Source organism: Nycticebus coucang, chromosome 22 (genome assembly GCF_027406575.1).
Source record: "Nycticebus coucang isolate mNycCou1 chromosome 22, mNycCou1.pri, whole genome shotgun sequence".
NCBI classification, from domain to species: Eukaryota; Metazoa; Chordata; class Mammalia; order Primates; family Lorisidae; genus Nycticebus; species Nycticebus coucang.
In genome coordinates, this window is record NC_069801.1 from 7674328 (window position 1) to 7695009 (window position 20682).

Genomic DNA, 20682 nt, shown 5'->3' on the forward strand with positions numbered 1-20682 from the left:
GGGCTCGCGCTCGCCCGCGCCGCCGCGCGCTCCCTCCCTCCCTCCCTCCTGCGCGCGCGCGAGTACCGGCTCTGGCGGCCGGGCGGCCTTATTGGCTCTATGATTTCCCCAACCTCTGCCTTCAGAGGGATGGAGGCGGGGACTCTGCGCGCGGGGCCGGGCGGGGGCGAGGCGCGCGGCCGGAGCGGGACGCGGGGACGGCGCTCGGGCACACGCGCCAACTCTCGCCGGCCGCCGGCGGCCGCGCGCTCTCGCGCTTCCCTCCACCGCTCGGGCCGCGCGAGCGACGGCCGCCGCGCGCGGCCGCCCGAACTTCTCCGCGCGGGCGGGTGTAGGTGCGAGGCGCCCGACGGGCCGCGCGCTCTCGGGCTACCCTTCGCTCTCCCTGCGGAGTGGGGCACCTGGGGTATCAGAGCGACTTTGTTTCCCCTCAGACTCGGGTTCCCAAATTTTGTTGTGGTGGCTTTTTGAGTTCGAAGAAGAGGTGTCCCTGAGTGGTCCGGGAAAGCCGCTCGTCAGCTCCGCGCACTACGACACCACTCACCTTACGCGCGCGCCCTCCGAGGAGTCCGCGCTGGGACACACGCTGGAGTTTCTGCTGCTTTGCGGCGGTTTTGCCCTTAAAATGCGCCCAGGCGCCCTCCCCACCTACTGTGTGCCTCCTGGCTCTCAAGCCTTTCTTTCTCCTTGCTCCTCTTCCCTCCAAGTTGAGCCACCAGCCCTGCAGCCAGATGCGACTGGGCGCCAGGGCCCCTTCCTCCCTACAGCCCCTACCACTGGTCGCTGCCCCAGGGAGGGCCCAGCAGACCGAGGATAGGCACCCTCAAATAACCTGCCGGCTTCCTCCTACCTGCTCCCCCTGTGCACTGGGGTCAGCCCCTGCACTCCCATCTCCAGCTCTCATTTCCTGCCAGCTCCTGGCCGGACCAGGCACTGGGTGAACCAGGCCATGGGTGTTCTCCTTGCACCTCCTCCCAGAGAAAGCAGTTTGCTGGGTCTCTCTCAACTAATACCCCATTCATCCCTTGTCCCCGCTGCAGCCACATATGTTAAGAGTCCTTAAATGTTGGTGACCCAAGTGACCCACTAGCCCTGGAGGGACTCAAGAACAGAGGTGGCCAAGTGAGCGGGATCTGGGGCAGCTCTGCTAAGGAAGGAGTGGCTCATGCTGTCACAGGCTCTGGCTCCCTGTCTCTTTTTTGCCCATTCCCCAGCCTTGCCCATTTCAGGAGGGGCCACACAGCCTTCAGTTGGAGGGAACAGAACAGGGCCCAGGCTCTCCCAGGTTTTTGGACAGCATTCAGCAAAATGGCGCTGGCCTATTTTTGCAATATTTCTATCTCGCAAAGGGAGGGGCCCAGGGAGGCCTTGGGACAAAAGACATCAAGGAGTTAACAATCTATTCTTTCTTCTGCGTTTCGGCTCATTTTTCTTCTTTTTTTCCTGATCACTCTTAGTTCTACATGGCCTTACAGGATTTTAGCATCCCTCCTCTAACCACCCTTTTTGGCAACCCCCATTCCTGCTTGTCACACAACCCCCCCTTTAGGCCTGTTCCTATCCCTACATGGAAACAGCATCTGGAGAGGCCCAGAAGCCTTACTGAACCTCCCCTGGCCCTACAACCCTGAATAAGGGACTAGAGCTACCCAAAGTCTGGGGCTAGAAGTATGACTGCCAGGGCACAGAGAATCCAGCAGACAGGCCTGTGTACTCTGCTCCCCACACGGGATCTCAGAGGTTGTCTGTGTCCGGATTGTTCTGGGGCACACACACCTCTTGAGTGCTGCCACCCATGACTCCCCAAAGCATAGATTCTGCCCCCTTGCAGCTTTGGCCTGTAACAACAGGCCCACACCCCAATCCTGAGCTGCTGCTTTCCTATCTGGGCAACCAGGTATAGAAAGAAGCCTGAAGACGTGGGTGCATTTGAAGATGTCTGCACAGAGGGGGAGCTCCCTGCATATGTGACCCATACAGCCTCTGACTGGCTCTGGGTGTCCTTCTGGGCACCTGCTGATGGTAGTCAGGGACTATCTGAGGAGGGCATGAAGGGAGAAAGGAAAGCATCTTCCCTTTAGTTACCTAGACAAGGCCACCTGGATTGGCCACCCTATAAATATGGAGCCTCTGATGGACGATGGCTAGAGAGGAATGGCTAATGAGGCCGGACTGGAGAGAGCTAGGAGGAAGGCAGCCAGGGTGGAGGAGACAGTTAATTTGCTAGGCAGTCAAGGGCAGAGTGCACCATTGGCCACTGCAGGCTGAGTAGGTCCTGCCCAAGAGCAAAGGATCTTTGGTGGAGAACATGTCAGAAGAGCACAGAAATAGGCTATCTTGTCATGTTAGGATTTAAGGTAGTCTAAGAAGAAGGCTGAAACCCCGAGACTATGGGGTGTGAGTCCAAGACTGTGTAATGGAGGGGTCCCCAGATTTCTCTTTCTCTGAATGTGTATGCTCCTGGCAAGGGGAGAGGCCAAGAACTTAGGTATCTCTTGAGGCTTCAGCAATATTTGCCCTGAGGACACTGATGTGACACCTGAGAACCGGAGACAGGCCACAGTGAGGATATTCACGCCTAGGACTCAAAGGCCCAATGCCACAATTTCCCTGGGCCCAGAGCCTCCAACTCCTCCTAAGGTACCTCACCCTTTAAGAGAAAAGGAAGAGTGGAAACCTACACAGCACCCCCACCACCCAGGCACCCCATGTCAGTACCAAGGAAGTCTATCTGCTCCCCCAGTCAAGCTGCCATAGCTGGCTCCCATTCCCCTGCACCCTCAGATTGCCCACTCATTCTCTCTCCCTCCCGAGCCCGGGGCCTTCTCACTCACCAGCCTGTTTACACACCAGGTATCTCATGCTTTATCTGCTCTCGTTTTGAATTTGTAACTTTCACATAAACTTGAACAAAGCTCCTTTTGTTCCTGCACCCCACCCCAGGATCCCAATAAACTGGTTCCATCTGAGGCGACTGGGCCAGGGCACAGAAGCTTGGCCAAAGGACTTCGTGTGCATGCGAACAAGCATGTTTGCACCTGTGAGGGAATCTGTGTTTGTGCGTGAGTGTGCTCCCCAGGCCAGCGTAGTGGGGGTGCAGGGGAGAACAAAGTGGACAGGAAGCACAGGGGACGTAGGAGGGCCCAGCAAGGCACCATGGCATGGCCATGGCCACGGCCACAGGAGGTTGTGAGCCACGGATGGTGGGTGTCGGGGCAAAGGGGAAACAAGGATGAAAAGGAAACAAAGGGGAGAAAGGAGCAGCAGAGTGGGTGGTGAGGCGAGGGCCACGCTAAGTGTAAGGCAGACACGGGGATTGCATTATGGAGGTATAGGGGCTGGCACAGCCGCACGCTCGGCCCCATAATCCTGTTAGCCAGCAATCTCCATTCCGAAAGAGCTTCATTTCTTTGTGAATATTTGTAAACTAGATATCTAATGGAAAATTATAGGAAAATTATAGTGAAATTCATGACGGAGAAATCCGATTATCCCTAATTCAATTATGCCATCTTAGCCCACACAGCACATTTCCCATTTTTTTCCCATAAATACCGATGCCAGGGGTCCCGGTAATCAAATAAAATTGAAAATCATCTTCCCATTAAATTCAATTAGCCGCAATTTCTAAAGCCTATCAGAGATTTTAATTACTAAATTATAAAATTCTCCAATGCTAAATTGAAACCAAAAAAAATTGCACATCCTTATATTTCAGAGAAAAAAAAAAAGGGCTAGCAAAATCCTTGAAAAATGTCCTCCTCTCTGTGTCCAGTTCCAAGGCAGGTTCCCTACCTGGAGGGACCTCACAATCACTGCCTACTGGCCCAGCTAAGGATAGAGCCAAGGGACACAGGAGGACCCTGGCAGGGGAGAGACTGAGGCAAGCTAGTTTAACAGGAGCGTGAACTGCACCCCCAACTTCAGCAGGCTCCGCCGTGTGGACCATCTTCACTTTGGCTACCTGGATCCTAAGAAGCCTTCAAGCAGCCCCCACCAGGAATTCTCTAATTCTTAGTGCCACCTTTTTGGCCTATGGGCTGGACTCAGGCTCAGGTCATAGCGTGGCCTCTGGGCTCTGTGTGGTTCCAGGACAGCAGACCAGAGGAAGCCAGCTTCCTTCCCAAGCACTGGCTCTCTAAACACCCTGCTGGGTGGGCCCTTACGGCCTGGGTCATGTGGGAGGTAGCAGCAAGATGGGGCCTTGTGTCGAGAGCGGACAGACATCACAGGATGGTTTGATGGCCCACCACCTTCTCCAGGGCACTCCCAGGGGCCTCAGGTCCTGGCAGTGTACCAACCTTTTAGGAGAAGAGCTGGGGATCAACATGACCCAAACCTGGCCTCTCCCTGTATTTCCAACTCACTCTGTTTCCCTTACCTGCTCCTGGGAAGTCAGCAGCCCTGAGCTGGCCAGAAGAAACACCCTTGCCCCATGGGAGAGGCTCACACTTTCCCCCCATTTCCTTTTAGGGAAGTGTTGGCCACAACCCCAAACAGTAGGCCTTTCTCTCCCAACCCACCACATACCACTTACCCTGCTCTAAAGGGTGCTCTTGGAGTCAGTAGAGCCTGGGGAGGTGGCATCGATGGTGGCATAAAGTGACCCAAGCCAAGGCAGGTGGTTGGGTGGGTGGCCGATGGCCCTGGCAGATTCAGGGCAGTCAGCAGCAGACTTGCCGGCAGCCCAGCACCCAGGGAGCAGGGAGCAGGTTTAATTTGCCAGGCAGTCAGGAGTGCCAGCAGGGGAGGCACCCGCAAACAAAACAAAAACAAAAAAGTTAATTATCTTTGGCTTTTTCTTAATAAATATCCAAACTGGCCGGGCCGGATCCTCCGCTTTGGAGGGAGAGAGAAGAAGGAGGAAAAAACCCCAAACCAAATCCAACAGACTCATTCTCTCTCATGCCTCCCTTCCCCTTTGTCTCTTGCCTTTCTTGTATTTATCTCTTATCAGAGGCAGTGACAGTTTCACATTAATTCCCCAATTTTGCAAGTGCAAGAGCATGGCCACAAAAACTTTTTTTTTTAAGTTTTGGGGTGGGACTATGGGGCATCAGAGAAGAGAGTGGTAGGTGGGAAGAAAAAGGTGACAAGAAACAGATCAGAAGCAAAGGACAGAGTGAGAGAAAGGCAGAGGGAAGCCAGAGAGTGTGAACTGGGCTAGTACTGCCCCTCCGCATCCCCCCGCCCCCCCGCAGCACAGCCCAGCCTGTGGCCCCAACCCCAGGCAGGGATGTGTTCTGGAATGCTGGACTGGCATTTTATTTCAGTTACGATTATCAGTTACAGGAGATAGGAGTATTTCTCATTTTAGAAGTCCAAAACCACTTAGGGCATATTGGCCATTTCAGCTGCCCTGTTGTTGGAGGTTCCTGTGCCAAGCCTCCCTTCTAAGAGTGTGGCCAGGGAAGAGAAGCCATGGGAGGGGTCTGGGGGAGGGGAGGTTGGCTGTTTTTACAAGGGGGTTGTTAGGGTTTCCTGTATGGAGTTGTACCTGGGGAGAAGAGAGATGCGTGTGCAGCCAGGGCCTGTGTATTTGGACGGTGCTATGTGAGCCCTGACTGCCAGGAACTCGTGGTAGGGCATGTGTGTGAGTCCTGGGGTGGGGGTGAGGCAGCCAGGACTCACATAGTCTCTTATGGAGCACTGGCTCTGGAGACGGCTGCCTGGGGTCCAAACCCCAGCTATATCTGCCACTGGCTGTGCAACTTTAACCAAGCCACTGAACCACTCTGAGGCTCCATTTTCTCAGCATCTTAAGGGAATAATGAGTGGTAGCCTAGGTCTGCCGGCAGGGGGAACGGAGAGGGGCTGCAAATGAGTGAAGGGGGAGTTGTAACGTTCTAAAATAAGATGGTGGTGAATATACTGAAAACCACTGAGTTGTACATTTTAAAAGGGTAAATTTTACGGTATATGAATTATATCTCGATAAAACAGTTATAAAAAAGTGGGGAAAGGGGGGATAATCATAGCACTTACTGCATAGATTTGTTGTAAGGACACAGCACACAACCCAGCACAGAGTGATTGTGCACAGAGTAAGGATTAGCTACTGATATGGATCTGGGCGGGTGGGCCAACATCCCGAGGCCTGGGCTGCTGTCCATAAATGTATACCGCTGGTGCTTACAAACATCTACCTGGGTGCCCGGTGCCAGGGCCAGCAGGCTGTTAAGCAGCTCAGCTACCGCAGGTGCTTGGTCAGGGCTCCTGGGCAGCTGCTCCCTGGCAGGGATGGGCTTGCACAGCCCTCCTCCTGCCTCCCGCCTGGGTCCCTGGAGAGGAGGCTGCCCAGCATGGCAGGCGGACTCCCATGCCTTACACTCCCTGTCTCACGGACACTCATATTCTCCATGTGCAGCAGACCGCGAATTCACCTTCATACTCGTTACAGGGTTATTTGGCTTCTCCTGATGCTGACAATCACAAACCTTCATTCGCTGTTTCACTTCTCCCTGCTATGCCCTCTGCCCACCCCTGAAGTCCTTGGGAGAGGCTGAGAAGGACCTAGGTCCAGCCCCCTCTTGCCTAAAGCTTGCCCTTTGGAGTGATAAAGTGATGGAAGTAGGTAGGGTGGGCAGAGAAGATGATGGGCAAAGGGTGGGGAGAGAAAAGTGTGGGGGAGAGGAAGTACCACCAGGGCTAATGGGAGCTTCCGCCTGCCCCTCAGCCTGACACTAATGTATTCAACCTGACATCCCGTCCTGTTGGGAATGAAGACTCAGCCCATCAGGCTGCTGGTCTGAAGGCTAGCAGCCCAGCCAGGAGTTGGGTCCAGGGCTGCACCCCAGGTGCTAGCAAGGCTGGCTGCTTTGCATCCCGCTGGACTAGCAGGTGCCCATCCAAGACCCAACCTGAGACAGCCTGTTCCCCACAGCCTGAGAGGCAGGGCTCAGTTCCTCCGCCTACCCCGCCCATCTCCTGTCAAGCTGTCCCACCTGCAGAGGATTCTCTTGGGCTTTGCACCTGCTGCCTGTGCTGTGTCTCTCTTCCTTTGATGAGGGGTGGTTCTGCTCAAAGCTACTGCCAAACCTCAGATGGAAAATAGAGACTCTGAGATGTCCCCTACCAAGTACCCAAGTCACACAACTGTGAGACTAGTGTGAGGGACAGGGTCCAGACCAGGCGTGTGGGGGCCTGCTTCCTCACTGCTGCTTGCCCGTGGCCAGTCCTGACAAGGTCTTTATCTCTTTCTTCCCTTGGATTCAGCAGGTCCCCTTCCTTCTGTCTCTCCTGTACTCCCACACTCTTCCCAGGAGTGGGTACTGCTTCCAGAAGGTCTACAGAGGCCTCCCATCGGCTCAGGGGCCAGTGAAGGCCAGAGATCTCAGACTGCTGCTCTTGGCCACTATCCACCTCCTGAAGTGGTCACTGCCATCTTACCCAAAGCCTACCAGGTAAGTGAAGGAGGGACAGCTTACTCCGAGAATCACCTGGGTGGAACATGGGACTCTCTTATTCACAAAATCTAACCTAGACCCATCGGCTACTCATCAGGCAGAGAATCCCGGGAGCAGAAAGCCAAGCCAAGAGGACTCACAAAGATCAGGGGCCTGGCAAGGACCTGGACCTGAGAGCTCGGTGAAGGAGATGCCAGGCAGGGGGCAGAGCCAGGAGGAGAAGAGGCAGGGAAATCTATCAGTGCGTCCAAGCTTGTGCCCCACCCCTGCCAGTGAGGGAAGTGGCCTTGGTGGCCTGGGCAAGAGAGATGTCAACAGGGCCGATGGGAGAAGGGGCTTGTTGACTGCAAACTGTCCATTATGGCTTAGATTATAAGCATATTGCACAGGGCTCTCTGCACGATGCCGGGGAAATCCAATACGCTGAAAGGTTAATGCAATCAATTAGGGTGACAAGGAAGTAAAGTAAAGCCTTCCGAGTAGATGAAAAGGAGAGAGAGAGAAGAGAGAGAGTGAGCCATGGAGCTGGGGGCAGGGTATGGGTGGTGGGAGGGCGAGGAAGAAGAGGAGCTGGTGGGACGCAGAGAAAAGAGGAAAGCAAGAGAGACAGTGCAGACACAGCAGAAGAAGGTTCAAGAGAACTGTGCAGGGCAGCTCCCACGCAGGCCTCTGGCTACGGGACAGCTCCCTTGTCCTTGTCCCCTCCCTGCCAGCCCTTCCTCTCAGGCCTGGAGTCTGATTTCCACATTAGCCCACAGAGGTAGAACAGGCCAGAGCAGCCTTGGTCCCTGACCCTGGACAGAGCAAGTGCCCACTGTGTAACCGCTGGGCCTTCTCAGCCAGACTCAGCCTGCCTCTCCCTCGACCGATGGGCCCTCGCCCAGACCTGACTCTTCCCTTGTCTGCTTCACTCTCAGCAGCACCCACCAATACAACCATCACAGCTGTCCCCCAAAGCATCCCAGTTCCTCCTTGCCACCAGCCTGCATGGTAGCCAGGGCCCCTCATTTTAGATTGAGAAACTGGCACTCAGAGAGGTTACGCCACATCCCAGGGCCCTGCAGCAGAAGCAAAGATCCAGGATGCTGTTCCTTCGCGTCTCCAGTCACGCAACATATTAAGTCAAGAAACATAGGACTGCCCAGCCCACTACCCATTTTACTTCCAAGGCACTCACTAGATTCTGGAGTTTCACTCTCTCTAAGGGGCCAGACTTAGGGCTGGCTGCTGCCCCTACAGGTGGATTCCCAGGCTCTGGGAGGAAGGAGGGGACTCGAGCACCAATTCCCTGTCAAGTACTAGGCTGGCCACTTTTATTTACAACAACTTACTCCCTTGTCTGAACAACCCTGCTAAGTAGATATTCTTCTCACCTTATGAAAGTGAAAGCTGTGGCTCTGAGGAGAAAAAGAACTGGCTAGCACCTATAGGAGAGAGCCAATGTAGGGCTCCCGGGATGCCAGGGCAAGAGCTCTGAGGAAGTGGGGCTCAGAGAAAGAGTTAAGACTTCTAAGTAGACTAAGCAGAGCAGGTGGCTCTAGAAGCATGGATAGGGAAGGAAAAGGTGCTCCCCAAATAGATCAGGGCTGCAGCTCCCCTGCACAGAGCTCCCAGACAAATACCTGGGCCCCTTGGAGCAATCCTGCTGAAGATAAGAGCACAGGGCAGGATGACAGCCGTATCACACCATGAATGTACTTAATGGCAGAGAACTGTATGCCTCGGTGTGATTACAATGTTGTGTATATTTACCACTAACAAAAGAGAGAGAGAGAGCAAGAGTGAGAACAAGCAGAGTGCAGGAACCAGACCTCCAGAGCAGAGGCCAGCAAACTTTTCTGTAAAGTGTCAGATAGTAAATATTTTAGGCTTTGTGGGCCAAACGGTCTGATGTAGCCACTCAACTCTGCCACTGTAGAATGAAAACAGCCACAGACAATATGCAAACAAATGGGTATGGCCATGTTCCAATAAAACTTTATTTATAAAAACAGGCTGTGGGCCAAATGTAGCCCACAGGTTATAATGTGCCAAGCCCTGCTCCAGAGAATGAAAGCCATTGGGGCTGACTTTCAGGACCTGAGATGTCTGGCTCCATCCTGCTGCCTAGGGAAGAAGGTATCCAATCTGGACCTTCATGGGTAGAGGTCTCGAGAAGAAGCAAGGATCTCATTATGAGCACAGGATGGAGAAAAAGAAGGGAAAGAGAGCAAGCTGTGGCATGGGGAGTGGATATCCAGGAACTGGTCCCAGCTCCTAGCATCCCGAGAAGCCTTCTCTGCAGCTTCACATTCTCATGGATGATGTGAAGGGTGGCCACGCAGCTCTTGACATTCTAGGAGTCTCATGAGACAGGTGCAAGGCTGTGGCCAAGAGAGAAGGGTGATTGTGGCCAGAAGGGAGCACGCAGGGGCACCAGGGGAGAGGAAGCCAGAGAGAGGACTCGGGAGCAGAGCTGTAACCAGGGTGGTGCTAACAGCAAAAGGAGGAATCCATGGGCCCCAGTGAGAGTGCAGGGTGCAGGCCCGGCCTGCCCTACACTGGGCCGCCTCTGATCACGTTTTCAGGGCCACTGCCTGCCGGCGCAGACAATGCTGGGGGAGCCTTTGAAGTCCAAAAGGGATGCCGCGGTGGGAGCCAGGCAGATCTCCTCCCTTCCCCGTTCTCTGGGGGGGAGGGGGCCAGTGGGACAAAACCCCCTAGCCGGTCAGTTGCAGCCGCCCCGAAACGCGAAACTTGAGAGACAAAGGGAAAACAAACAGGTTTGGAGCCAGGCGCACGGTGCCCTGTCTGTCCCCCACCCCGCGGAGCAGGATGATGGATGGCTGCAGCCAGCCAGCTCGCCCGCCAGGCAGGCCTCGCTATTTACATAACACTGGCGTTCCACCGGTCACCTCTGACACAGCACTGCCTGGGGTGAGGCCCGGTGGCCCCGTGGTTCCTCACACTACCACCCGGGGGACTGAGACAACTTGTGAAGGTTGAGCTGGGCCGGGACAGCCCTGTGTGCCCAGCCTCCGGGAAGCCCTGGGCTGGGGAAGAGCAGGACATGGCTCCTGGCTGTGGCCTCTCGAGGAGAAGGAGGAGGCCACTTAGGGCGGTGGCACAGCCTCCGAGGAGAAGGCAGAGCTGAAGTTCTAGGGCGTGCAGGCATAGCTATGAGCAGAGCTTCCAGGGAGAGCTGGTGGCAGCTGTCACAGAGAGCAACAGCACTGCTGAGGACAGGCATGGTGGGACCGTGGGGCAACCTGAGCCCTGCCCCCACAGATGCCCCATGGCCCCATGCTGCTTTGAGCAGATTCCTGGCCCAAAGCACATTCCTGCAGTCCATGAGTCCCCAGCCCATTTCCAGCCTAAAAGCCAATTGAGAAGCTCCAACTAGGGCCATCTTTCCTGCCAGGTTCAAATGGACAGAGTGGCTCCAACTAATTCCCTGTCTCCACCTTCCCATCTGTCCCTGGGTGCTGGCCGGGACTCCACCCAGCCCAGGATGACATGTGCATTAGACAAGTGGTCATGAGTGAGGGAAAGATGGGGAGGCTCGGGCCTTACCTTGTAGTGGGTCCTGGAGGCTCCTCGAATGCAGCTGGGGCGTCACTTCATCCTGGAGGAAAGAGGAACCCAGTTAGCTTTTCCAAGCCCACAATTGCCAGTGTGTGTTCTCCCTGCACCCTGGGCACCCTGCCACCCCAGGGGCTAAGGGGTTGATATTCCAGGGACAGCCAACGGGGGGGGGGGGGCAGAAATGAACACCTGCTGAGTAGGCTCTGATTTGGGCCCAGTGGAGATATGCCGAAGTCTGAACCAGTTCAAAAAGGGGGAGGAGCTGATTGCAGGGGAAATATGGTTCTCAGGACACCCCTGACCAAATAGAAAAAAGTCAGGCCGTGCTGGGCACACTCCTCCATGGAGGCAGAGATGCGCATTCAGGGTGGGAGGCTGCTGGTTTCCAGGGAGCTGCAGAGGCTGAGGAGGGAGGCTTGGAGACCACAAAACAACCTGGCACTATCCAGTCTTTTCCTCTCATTCTCTGGCCCCCCAAATAAAAGTGACAGCTGCCAAGCTATTGGCTATGAAAAATGGTGGGGACAAGGGTAGACTCCAGGGCCAAGGCTTCTTAGTCCAAGGGTGGACCACAGGAGCAGGCTTCCATCCTGGGGTCCTACAAGTGTGTCACAACCACCCACACTGAGTGAGGGCCATGTGGGAGAAGGAAAATGGTCCAACAATGTAGACCATCTTTAGCAGACACACAACCCAGCCTGGCTTGCCACGCTCAGGGCCTCTCGCCCAGAGCATGAGTTTAGGGAGCCAGGTTCAATGAGACAGACTCCATATGTGGACACAAAGCCCAAGAAGCACCCTGTGCACTGCCCTGGCCTGAGCCAGGCCCTGCCCCCCGGGCCTCAGAACTCCACTCACGCTGCGGAAGGGTTTTCTGTTTGTTACGTTTTCCCTCCCCTCGCCCTCACTTGTGGCTTAGCAATGATGTGAGAGGAATAACGCCAGTTTCCTTAGGCTATGTAATCCCCAAATCAGATTGGGGGGATTGTGGGAGAGGAGGTGACCTTGTACAGAGCTCCCGGAATGCCACCCAGGCCCCTGCCCACTCTCTTGTTCCCAGGACATACTTAGACAGATAATGCTAATTGTACTTGACACGTCCTCTTAAGGAGGGCTCAGTCCTCTGCCAGCTTTTGCCGCCTGTGCTGGGCTGCCTGGACAGAGGGTGCCCGCTGGGGTGGAGTCTCTCCTGCCAGACATAGGGCTATGGGAGGGCTGAGGGTCCAGTGGGCATCGAGTGGTTGGGCCTCTGGCGCCCATCTGATCCAGACATTAAGAGCCGAGGGGTCTGCAGAGGGCTGGGGGACAACTGAGATTGGGGCAGGAGAGGAGACAGGGGAGCCATGCCAAGGCAGAAAGCGACAAGGGAAGGAACTGGCAAGGAGGGGAGAGCTAAATGTGGTGATAGCCAGCAGGGTAGGCCAAGGGCCAGGGATGGCGACCCCTAGCATCCAGTGCCAGGTACTGGGTGGGCTTGGCTGCCAAAGCCCATGTCCTGGCCAGTCAGCCCAGGGCTCTGGCTCAGGTGTCACCATCACTATCCTGTCCATCCCATGCACACCTGCCTGAGATCTCTCAAGGAGCCCCAATCAGCCCCTGTGAACCCCCCAAATCCCCCCAACTCCACAACTCCAGTATCTCCCTTCCACCACCTTTCTCTCCCCTCCCATCCTCCCTGGCAACTGTGCATTTATTAATTCATGAGGCACTAATTAGTTCTTTGTTTAATTTTGTGTTAAACAGACTGACCGGAATGATAACGACTTGCAGCGCGGTGTTGCCGTCCCCAACCACCCCTGTTTTCTGACAACAAGGGAGCACGGGAGACCAGAGTGCTGAACCCAAATCCCTGAGCAGTTGCACTTCATTAAGTCAAAATGTGACAAGAAGCTTAGAGAGCAACTTGCAGATCTGATCACACAGAACAATCGGAGAGGAAACTTTCCAGGAGTTGGTCGTGGGGCATAGGAGGAAGAGGGAGGGGCAGAGATGCGTACATATAGGGACCAGGACGTGCCCTGGGGTCCTGTCCTCCCTGGGCAGGAGGCCTGAATGATGGGAGCAGGATGTTGTCTCTGGGTGGGATCTGGGACGCGGGCTGGGTTCTAGGCTCCCAAATGGGGCCTGGCAAGTACTCAGTAGTTCATTTCTGCCTCTCTTATTTTCTGGTCCTCTTTTCCTGTGTCTCACTGTCCCTGATATGTCTGGTTCTGTCTTGTAAGTGAGTGGTCAGCATGCTCGGGGCCTGGTAGCTGATGCAATGAAGGAAAAGATTCTCCAAGGCCAAGGGAGAGAAACAGCAACTAAGAAGAGAGCAGGGGCCCTACACTTGGGGAGGCTGGAATTAAGAGAAACCCTCCAAGGCTGAGAAAGAAAAGGATCACGCTCAGGGATCATGGCAGAAAGTGCCTAAAAATGCCAACATACCCGCTCTCTGCCACTGTTCATCCATCCATCCACCCAAGGTTCTTAATCCTAAGTACCCTGACCATAGAACTCAGCACCCAAAGGTCCAGGGTTCTGTCGGCCGGCAGTTGAACTAAGTGACAGTAGCCTTGTGACTGCCTCTCTCCTGTCCAAGTGGAGAAGCAGGATTTGGCCCCAGAGGTGTCAAGCTACTGTCCCCACAGACTCCTGGCTCACGAGAGGGTGGGTGATGGCAAACGCAAATCCTGCCCCAGACTAAAGGCAGTGGCCCTGTCCACATTTCACATGACCCTCATCTCAGAAAACATGGGCAATGTCTGGTTTGCAAACCAAAGCACAGAAGGAGATGTGAAGAGGAGAATAAAAACACGAGTACACAGCAAGCTGACAAGTGTGAGGCCTTATGTGTGCCTTATTCTAATTGGCTGCTGCGCCTGTCCAGGGGAGGCCTGACCTCCCCTCTGAGAACTCACCCAGCCCACTGGCCAAGGAAGTGAGTCTGTGGGGCAGTCTCGTTCATCTCGTCCCCTGGCCAGCTGCGAAGCACAGTGGTCTCTCACCCAAGCCTGGCAGCCCTGGGCTGGCTTCTGTTAATTTGCTGTCAGGCTGCCTAAGCAAACCAATTAAAACTAATCATTAATTATAGACGAGAGCGAGAAGGGTAGGAGAGGGTGAAAGACGGAGATGGGACGGAGGCAGAGAGAACACTGGCTGTAGGGGGACGCCTCAAGGGCCTGACGGGACCTCCCAGCGGGGCTCTGTGGGCTGGGCACCGGGAGTGACCTGAAGTTCCTCTGGCACAAGAAGTGCTAGAGTTAGGGGACGACAGGGAGGAAGCCACAGATGGTGGAGAGGGGACAGCCATGGCAAGAGGGTGGAGGAAGGACAAAAGAGGGATGATGGTGTGGAGGGTAAAGAAGGCGTGGGGATCAGCGTACCAGGACCTGAGTGGGGGCTTGTCCAGCTGCAGTCCCCTCTTGGCCGAAGCCACCATCTAACCAGGACTTAGCTTCAGAGCCTCTTAGCCACAGCTGCCCAGCTTCATATTTATGAGGCTCTGGGACGACACGACACCAGGTCCAGCTCCTTGCCCCACACTCCTACCTGTTCCCAAACCTCCCAGGCCATGGCCGCTCAGGGCAGCTGTCAGGCTGCCCATCTGCCTCCCAGGGCTGTCTCCTTCCCCCTGCCCCCCAGCCCACCGCCCCATCCTTACACACACCCTCTTACTGGCCCGGCCCTTTCACAGGGGCTGGGGCCATGTCAGCCCCGCAGCTTGAGGAGGGGCCGGCGCAGACAACAAGGGGCAGCGTCATGGAAACGGGCACTTTCCCGGAGAAATATTCTGTTTGGCCTCCTTCCTGCATTGAGGAGCTGTCAGGAGCCTGAGTGAGAGTCACACTACCCCGGGACCAGGCGTGACAAAACCTATTTTCTGCCTCAAATTTGATTGATTAAAAAACTTTTTAGGAAAACCATGTTAAAAGAGTGAAAGAGAGAGACAGAGACAGAAAGAGAGAGAAACAGAGGGGAAAAGAAAGAAAGAGAATAGACAGTGCCACAGGGGAGGAGGGCTGGGGAGAGAAAGGCTATAGGCAGGGGCCCGAGCAGTCCCCGTAGTAGCCTCCACTGCGGGATGTGTGTCAGTGGGACGTCCGCAGTATAACCAGGCAAAACGGAAAGGTCAAAGGAAGCCCGGAACTTTTACACAGTGGTTAGCAGGACAACGAGGGGGCCAAGGGCCGTGCAATCCAGCAGGTGCCGGGTCTGCAGAGGCCTAGGGAAAGGAGCTGACCCTCAAGGCTGGGAGGGGCAGGTAGGGGTGGCTGTCCAGCACTGGAGTGGGAGCAGGCCCCTGCATTGGCTCTGGGGTTTTTCCAAACACAGTCTTGAGTGGAATTTGGCCAGAATCCTGAAAAATCTATACCGGGTCAAGAGGGAGGGCTAGTTTGAGAGCAGGAAAAGTTTCTCCACCTTGTTCTCCTAGGTGCTGGCTCAAGAAATGTTTCTAATAATAATAATTTTTAAAAAGCAGGGAGCCCCTGAGCTTGGCCCTCCTCCGTGCAGCTGGCTGAGCCTTTGCTGGCTCAGCACTGGCTTGGGGCCTCCCACTTACCCTGTCTGTCTCAAGCCTTCCCCACTCAGGCCCCTAGGTCCTTTGCTGGATGCTGTCATGGCCTGCACGGTCCCCATGCCTCGCCAGTGGGGAATGAAAGACCCTGCCTTATTCTCCCAGAAATCTAGGAGAAGAGCTGCCCCCTTGCCCCCCAGACCTTGTCAGGAGGAAGAAACTCCACCATTTCCCAGTGGCCCTGTCCAGCCCACATAGATCTTCCTGGGAAGGGTCCATCCTCTCCCCAGGAAGAGGGGTCCAAGTTGGCGGCCTGGTTTGCTCTCCTTTTCTCTAAGGGCCTTAGAAGTCAAGGTAAGGTGTGATTCTGGCCGAGGAATCCACACAGAGATTTTTCCAGGTGCTGGGAGCCATGCTCTTCAATGTCCAATCCAGTCTCAGCCAGCTCAGACCTCAGTGTGGTAAGGCAGATGCAGAGAGAGACAAAACCAGGCCTATCCCCAGCCCCTCTGCCAGTTAACCAGGTAAACCCATCCGATCTCTCTGTCCCTGCTCCACAGCAACCATCAGGTATTCACTGAGCACAAACCATATGTTGACACTGTGCCAGGCAGGAGGAAGATAAGAAGGCATGCAAAAAGAGTCTGTGAGAGTTGTGTGTGGATCCCACCCCTGCTGCTTACCACCACACGATCCAGTGGGACAGGCTGTTTAACCTCTCCAGGCCCCAGCTTCTTCCACTGAACAGTGGGGATATACAAGTACCTGCCTCACCAAAGCTCATTCAGTATTTCTTGATCACCTATTATATGCTAGACACTTGTTGCAGACTTAGAGAATGGTGGCAAAAGCAGGACTCAACCCTCCTGGAACTCCCCTTTCAGTGGTTGTTGAGGTTCCCCTGAAATAGTGGTCAGCACAGTGGCTGGCATGTAGTAAGTGCTCAATAAATATCACCTGTTCCTGGCTTCCAAGGTCCCTGCCTTTAAAAAGCTGGGAGAGACCCAGCAATGCCACTCCCAGGTATACCTCTGAAAGAATGGAAAATAGGTACTCAATCACTTGTCCATGAATGTTCATAGCAGCATTAGTCACATAAGTCAAAAGGTGGACACAATCCAGTGTTCATCAAATGATGAGCAGATTAACAACATGTGGTACATCCATACAATGGAGTATTATTGGGCCATGAAAGGGAATGAAATTCTGACATGGGCTACAGCATGGATGTGCCTGGAAAACATGGAGTGGAAGAAGCCAGACATGAAAGGTCACAAATCACATGATTCTCATAATATGAACTGTCCAGAATAGGCAAATCCAGACAGAGAGAAAGCAGATTAGTGGTTACCAGGGGCTGGGGGAAGAGGAGAAGAGGGAGTGACGCTAGGAGGTGCAGGATTTCTGTTGGGGGTTATGAAAAATTGCTGGAACTAGGAACCAGGCGAAGTGGCTCACGCCTATAATCCCATCCTTAGGAGGCTGGGGTGGAAGGATCACTTAAGGCCAGGAGTTTGAGACCAGTCTGGAGAGATTCTGTCTTTAAACAACAACAAAAATTCTGGAACCAGATATTCGTGATGGTTACACAATACTGCAAACGTACTTAATGCCACTGACTTGTATACTTTAAAATGGCTACGATGGTAAATCTTATGAGGTGCACTTTGCCACAGTAAAGTAAGATATAACTTTTTTTTTTTTTTTAATAGAGACAGAGTCTCACTGTACCGCCCTCGGTAGAGTGCCGTGGCCTCACACGGCTCACAGCAACCTCTAACTCCCGGGCTTACGTGATTCTCTTGCCTCAGCCTCCTGAGTAGCTGGGACTACAGGCGCCTGCCACAACACCCGGCTATTTTTTTGTTGCAGTTTGGCCGGGGCTGGGTTTGAACCCGCCACCCTCGGCATATGGGGCCAGTGCCCTACTCACTGAGCCACAGGCGCCAAAGAAAGGCAAAATGTCATGATTTCAAATGGATCCTCTTTTCCTCCAGCTCACTGGGCTCTGAGGCCTCCATAAGATGTGCTCTGTGATCGTTGAAGGAAAAGACAGATGGAAAGGCCAGGATGGCTCTAGTAAAGGGGCCTCCCCTGGGACCCATCTCTCAAGTGCCTGCAAACCCACATCCCACAGGCTACCATTCCCAGTACACACAGGGAGTGCTTCTTCTCACGCGTACATTTCAATACACCTGGCCCGGCCTATCTGTTTCTCTGCCATGCTCCTTAGATAACTTCTGCTGCTGCCCACATCTTAGTGCGACAAGCTCCTTTCCAAACGGGTCTAAGTTGATGACTTCCCTGCCCATGGGGCTTTAGGGCTTCCCAAAGTCGGGGAGTGCCACATTGAGGGAAAGCCTTGGCTAACCAGGGACCCAGGCTCCCAGGGCAGCCCCCCAGGCTCTCACCCCCACCCTCCTGCCTGTTCCAGAATGCATGTGCACACATAAACCCCTGCCTTGGCCCAGGAACTGTCAGGAGATCAACAAACAAAAGCTGCTTCTTGACAGGGAGTCATTTATATTTTAGCTTCGTTCCATTATCCTAACGAATCCTTCATCAGCAGATGCAATATTAACAGCAGAAAATCAGCTCATTACATCCGGGGGGATTTCATCAAGACGGCAATCATGTGCAGCTCCCCAAGCCTTCAAGAGGCCAGTGGGGCTGTTATTTATTTATTTTGTTACTTATTTATTTAATTTTTTGGGTTCTTTCCATATAATTGCGCCGCATCTCAGATCTTTAATAAATAATTTGTAGGTCCTGAACTGCAGACAGCTTTGCTCTCTGCCATGAGAGCCTGCATTAGCCAAAATATTTACCAATATTTAAAAGTCATTAGAGTTGGGAGGCGAGTGGGGAGGGGTACTCCGTTCTTCCGGAGTCAGCATGGTTTGGGGCTATGGTGCTTGGCCCTCACCGTGGTTCTCCAACCCCATCTCTGGGTCCAAAGCCAGCCATCCTGGACTGCAGCCTCCCGGAGGCTGAGTCCCTGGGCTCACTTAGTTTGGGTGGGGGCTTCCTAGGTGTTCTTAGAGAGGGACAAGTACATCTCTAAGAATCCTGCTGAGCTGGTAGGAGGTGGCTAGGGACTGTGGAAAGGACCCCTTTGATGCAGGGGTTAGGAAACTTTCACATGCTTGAGCTGGAGCACCCTGCTGGGTTGGCACTGCCCACCTTATGCCAGGAAACTCAGCAAGAGGAGCCTTCGCTGTCTTCCAGCAGGACCTGGTTCTGCTGCAGCCATCTGATCCATCCCTCTGGGCTTCCCAAGGTTACCCTCCAACTTCAAAGGAAAGGAAACTTCAGTGGGTCCAGAAAGCAGACCTGTTCCATTTTACAGATGTGAAAATGAAGGTCCAACAGACTTAAGCTCTACCCACTACAGCACAGCTAGGAAAAGGCACAGAATCAGATTCAGACTCCAGCTCTGCTCAGCTTCTGTGCTGTCCATTAGGCCCAGGCCTTCCGATGACACAGCCCAGCCTTCCCTCCTGGCTCCAATCCACAAGGTTGCAGTGGTCACTGGTGCTGATGGGCACCCCCTGCCGCCACCACTGGGCTGGCCATGCTTTCACAGGTTTTTCCCAGCGGGGGCTGGATTTCTGCCCAGCCAGGAATCTGCTCCCAGGATGTCAATTCTAATCTCCCCAGCGCTCTGACAGAATTAAGCTCCAGTTTGTCCGACAACATCCCAAAGTTTCAGAAATCCAGGGCAGACTCTCTAATCAGGCTGCAGGACAAAGGTCTGGCCTGACCCTGTCACTTCCATTTATTCCTCCTGTCTGTCTCCTGGCTGCGGCCTTTCTGCAGCTTCCTCCAACCTCCGCCCCTTGCCTGGCCAGCCCAGCCCCCACCCTCTCCTCCAAGCTGCCCTGTCTCTCAGGGTAGCCTTGCCCCTCCCAAGCAGCTAGGCTAGTCCTGTTGCTCCACTATCTAAAGCTGAGGAATTCCTATGAGAGGGACCTGCTGCTAGCACTCAGCCTGCTTGCCTAACCTTGGTCGGGGCTGCCTTCCAATAACTGACTTCAGGGGGTGCACAGGCTTAAACCCTCTTTGGCTCTAGGGAGGGTGCTCAGTCCGTCTGGAGTTGCTCTCCAAGTCTGCTTATCCAGCCTCCAGTCAGCTGGCTACAGGCTCTCTCATAATTGCCCCTGAAGCATACTCTGGCCTCCATCCTTTGAGAGGTCAGCCTGTGGCTCCAGAAAGCCTTGGCCCCTGGGCCACATTTGGGGACACCTGTGTGGGCAGAGACCTCTCTTCTTCAATCAACTCGCGAGTCATCAAGAGTCACCAAGAGTTGACAACTGTTTATGACCAGAGAAGCAGTTCTGGACCTGGGATGACCAGGCCTGTGGTGAGAAGCCCAAGGCCTTGGCTCTGCCAGACAGTGGAGCCACTAGGAAGTGCTAAGGAGACCTGGCCCATGGGGCCAGGAAGAATGCCCCGTACAGACAGATGCCTCCTCCTCCATAACCCACAGTACCCAACTCACTGCCCAACCACATGGCTCATGGGTAAATGCAGTACCTTGTCACACAAGCTGCTTAGAAGAGGCAAAACACAAAGACGCATGAGTGGAGACCCTGGCTTAAATCTTAAATCACATCAGAAGATTCATGGGGAGCAGAGAGCCAAGGGAGGCAAGTGGACGGCTGAGAGGAATACCAAGGGCTGCTGAACCTGAGCCCACACACTGCCCTGCGGCCAGACCTTCCCCAGCAGATCCAGGAAAGCAAATACAAGGTGCAAAGAGAAGGTCAGAAGGGGAAGAAACAAATGAAAATGTCGTTTTGCTATTTTGCTGACCTTCTAGAAGGTATGAGAAATCTAGACAGGCCGGAGGCAGAAGAGCTCCCCAAGAGCTGTCCAACTGGCAAGTAGCATAGAAAGTCCTGGAATGCTGCAGACAGCAACGCCATGCCACAGCTCCGGGCTGGCCACAGCCCTGGGCCGAGACCTGGCCCTGAGCATGGGGTTTGTTCTCTGCAGGCTTTCTCAAGTCCTCCGCTCCCAGCTTCCATGGCCACGCTATACCAGGTGGAGACCCCCTTTCTCAGAGCTGCCATGCCCGGTAGCTCCCTGACAGGCTTTTCTGTATTCAGCCAAACTTCTCCTATCCCAGGGCTGGCCCTGCCTCCAACACAGCTAGTCAGGGCACCTGGAGGACAGGTGGGGCAAAGGGTTGGACCTTAGGACTCCCCTGGA

At 54.4% G+C, this 20682-nt stretch overlaps 1 protein-coding gene across 8 annotated transcripts in view; it reads right to left on the reverse strand.

The window, feature by feature from the left end:
- CASZ1 (castor zinc finger 1) overlaps positions 1-20682 on the reverse strand; it is a 143030-nt gene that overhangs the window by 52739 nt on the left and 69609 nt on the right. For all 8 annotated transcript variants that reach the window (XM_053577298.1, XM_053577304.1, XM_053577303.1 and 5 more), the window contains one exon: positions 10959-11010. In XM_053577298.1, coding sequence (XP_053433273.1) covers positions 10959-11010 — 52 coding nt within the window. The remainder of the gene's footprint in view (positions 1-10958; positions 11011-20682) is intronic.